Consider the following 3,548-nt stretch of genomic DNA (forward strand, 5'->3'; position numbering starts at 1 on the left):
GTGAGCTCTCTCCGTCTCAGGCCCCGTTGCCAACTGTCCTGGACTACTTACTTGACCTGAAATAGCAAGGCTTGGCGTTGTCATCTGTCAAGGTGCACTTAGCAGCGATTTTGGCTTTCCACGAGAGGGTTCAAGGCAGCCCGGTCTTCTCCCCCGAGATGACAACTAGATTCTTAAAGGGCCTAGAAAAGCTCTTACCGCATGTTAGAGACTCAGTCCCTCCGTGGGACCTTAACTTGGTCCTCTACAAACTTACGGGGCCGCCCTTCAAACCCATGGCCTCCTGCTCCCTCCTTCACTTGTCCTGGAAGGTCGTGTTTCTGGTGACGATTACCTCAGCGAGACGAGTCTCAGAGATCAAGTCTCCCCGCTGATGGAGTTCTGGCAAGAAGGAACTGAGAGGGAGGGGGAGCCGGCGATGCCCTATATACTGGTGCATTTGAGCGCCACTGCAAGGGGTGCCAGAGCCAGCACCTGTGGATGCTACTGAAGGAGAAAGTTCTCCGGCACCAATGCATGTGGCATGCACACACACCTATTGTGGAATGGACATGAGCAATACATCTCGAAGAACAGTTATAGAAGATTAGTAACCATCTTTTTCAGGGTGACGAACCAGAAGAGAAAAGTCTGAGTATCTGATAGTTAAGAATTCAGAGTGGATGGATTTGGAGAGACTCAGGACAGGAAGGCCTGTTGAGGTCATCCTGCAAGGAATAACTAAGATGGTGGAAGTCTGGGTGAGACCTTTAATGCTTGTTGGCTGGCTGCTGGAGTCAAGGCTCTAAGCCATAGCATTAAGCATTAAGGTATCCAAGTTATAAGGTGGATGGTTACAGAACCTCTTATTAGTCTTGGTGATCCCTGAAATGTCACAACAACTTCTCTCACTTTAGCCTGGGGATTCAATCACATGCACCTACTATTATTTCTAAAGAATATTTTAGAATCCTATCCACAGAATAACCTATGTGTCTATTGCAGGGGGGGAAGACCTCTTATGTTTCCTAAATAAACCCTGGAGGTTCAGAATAGTAAATATTTTCTAATTACGTTTTGAAGACTGGTCAAATATTATGTTTTGCCTTTTTATTAATTATTATTGTTATTATATTTAATTCAAAATTGGGCTTCTTCACAGTTGTTTAGTAGCTGATTGTAGCCTAGTTTTCACCCAATATAATCACAAATCAGAGCTAACCACCACTGTAGAATTGAAAGAAAAACAGTGTCCTCAATTGTTTGTGACTCTAAGGTAAATCATGAATAAATAAGACCCCACCTCCTACCCCTCGAATTTGGCATTGTCTTTGATAAGAATCTTTGGATTGGTTCTGAAATTATTTCAAAGCCCCCATCACTTTTTAAAGAACAAAACAGTGAATCATCTTGTAGTAGTGTTGCAGAACAGATTAAAAATCTCATTCAATTCTTGCTGCAATACAGATATGACTAAATCACATTGTTAACATTGATTTTCCTCACTACAGAAGCCATTTTCACATAATATTATATTAATGCTAAAGAAAAATAAGCATTGATTGATCAGAGTTTGATCTTTAATTCTCTATACAGTTTAGTTTTTTACTGAAACAGTGCTTCTGATTTTTTATGAGTTTTAACAGATTGTGATAAAACAAACAGATGCCCTAATAGTTCTTCTATTTGAAAGTAAAGTATTGAACACTACAATTTTTAAAAATGACTATTGCTTTTAATGAACAGAAGTGACTTTCTTGGAATAAAATTAATTTAAAGAGCAATAAAGTGCATTTGAAATGTACAAAATAATAATGACATCTTGTTTATCATCTGTTGAAATACCTAGAAAGGTACAATATCACAGCTACTTTTATATACATTCCTGGAATATAAACATCCCTCCTGAGGTATTTTATCAGCTCTCTGTTGTTTTCTATAAGGGATTATTTCAACTGGATTAAGTGTTTTTGAGGATAAAAGACTTGGTTAAGAGAGCCAATTCTTAATCCATATTCAAAGCACAGGGACTAGTTTGTGTTACTTTCTTCTCTTTGAAATCATTTTACACTGACAACATTACTTCAAATAACTAGCTTTATACCTTAATTTGGAGAAAACCTTCTAAAGAATAAGATTTAATTGTAGATGTGATTTTATTGATAGTGATTTGGTTTTAATTTACACCGAAAAATAAAAGTTTCCCTCTTCAGAGGTCTCTCCGGCTCCAGGTCGCAGGGTTTATCGGCATTTTTTTATCTCGTCTTTAGTCTCTCCTACGGAAAAATCTACTGAATGAAAATAGCCTGTCTCCCCTTCACCCATCTATGAAATAGGGTGATTTGATTATAGATATTTTGCAGAAAATACCTTTTTCTATCTCCGAAGAAACACAGAGAGGAGAGAAGAGTCTTCTTCGGCTTGCAGCTGGGCGGACTCTTTAATGCGCCAATCACAGAGCAGCTCCTCTCTATAAATACCGGGCATCTAACCTTCCCCTTCCCCATTGTTGCTGTAGGTTTTCTTTCTTTCTCTGATTTTTATAAAACGTTTGTCAATATGTCGGAAACTGCGCCTGTTGCAGCCCCTGCTGTCTCCGCTGCTCCTTCTGGGGCTAAAGCTTCCACGAAAAAGCCGAAGAAGGCAGCAGGAGGCGCCAAAGGTCGTAAAGCTTCGGGACCCAGCGTGACCGAGCTGATCACCAAGGCGGTGTCCGCTTCCAAGGAGCGCAAAGGGCTCTCTTTGGCCGCTCTGAAGAAGGTTCTGGCCGCGGGAGGTTACGATGTGGAGAAGAGCAACAGCCGCATCAAGTTGGGGCTCAAGAGCCTGGTGAGCAAAGGCACCTTGGTGCAGACCAAAGGCACCGGCGCGTCGGGCTCCTTCAAACTTAACAAGAAGCCGGGCGAGATCAAGGAAAAGGCGCCGAAGAAAAAGCCAGCGGCAAAGCCTAAGAAACCAGCTGCTAAGAAGCCCGTCAGCGCCGCCAAGAAGCCCAAAAAGGCTGCGGTCGCGAAAAAGAGCCCGAAAAAAGCCAAGAAGCCAGCGGCCTCCGCGGCCAAAAAAGCGGCCAAGAGCCCGAAAAAGGCGAAAGCCGCCAAGCCCAAAAAGGCAGCCAAGAGCCCGGCTAAAGCCAAAGCGGTGAAGCCCAAGGCGGCCAAGCCCAAGCCAACGAAACCTAAAGCGACGAAGGCTAAGAAGGCAGCGCCCAAGAAGAAGTAAAAGGACGAGGGGATCTTGTGCAGAGAAATACAACGGCTCTTTTAAGAGCCACCCACTCTTTTCCAAGAAGAGCTGAAACACTAAGTTCACTTCAGTAACCTCGTGCTGCTTCTCGTCACGAGCAAAACTTTCCTTCAAGTTTCAAGGCTCATTTTAAAGCCCTTGAAAAGAGGGAGAAAAAATAATTAGGTTTTTACATTTTTTTATTTTTTGTTAAAGTTTGCGGGAAGACGCAACATGGTATAAAATTCTTTACAGTCCGTGACGCTGCTTAATTGTGGTGGGAGGGGGGGTGCGTGTTAAAAACAATCTGGATGCAGCGTCGACCCAAATCGAAATCACTAGCAGTC

At 42.8% G+C, this 3,548-nt stretch overlaps 1 protein-coding gene across 1 annotated transcript; it reads left to right on the forward strand.

Annotated features, from left to right (window-relative positions):
* The first annotated feature begins 2,503 nt into the window (after positions 1–2,503).
* On the forward strand, positions 2,504–3,250 carry LOC137160812 (histone H1-like). The gene has a single exon (XM_067559677.1). The coding sequence runs from the start codon at positions 2,539–2,541 to the stop codon at positions 3,196–3,198; it is 660 nt and encodes a 219-aa protein (XP_067415778.1). The 5' UTR covers positions 2,504–2,538; the 3' UTR covers positions 3,199–3,250.
* Positions 3,251–3,548: the final 298 nt, after the last annotated feature.

The sequence above is a fragment of the Emydura macquarii genome, unplaced genomic scaffold, assembly GCF_026122565.2.
Source record: "Emydura macquarii macquarii isolate MOO-44397 ecotype Brisbane River unplaced genomic scaffold, CSIRO-AGI_Emac_v2 contig_2205, whole genome shotgun sequence".
Lineage (NCBI taxonomy): Eukaryota > Metazoa > Chordata > Testudines > Chelidae > Emydura > Emydura macquarii.

Bases quoted from the DNA above. Each gene is read 5' to 3' on its own strand.
- LOC137160812 (XM_067559677.1), top strand. From the start codon at position 2,539: ATGTCGGAAACTGCGCCTGTTGCAGCCCCTGCTGTCTCCGCTGCTCCT.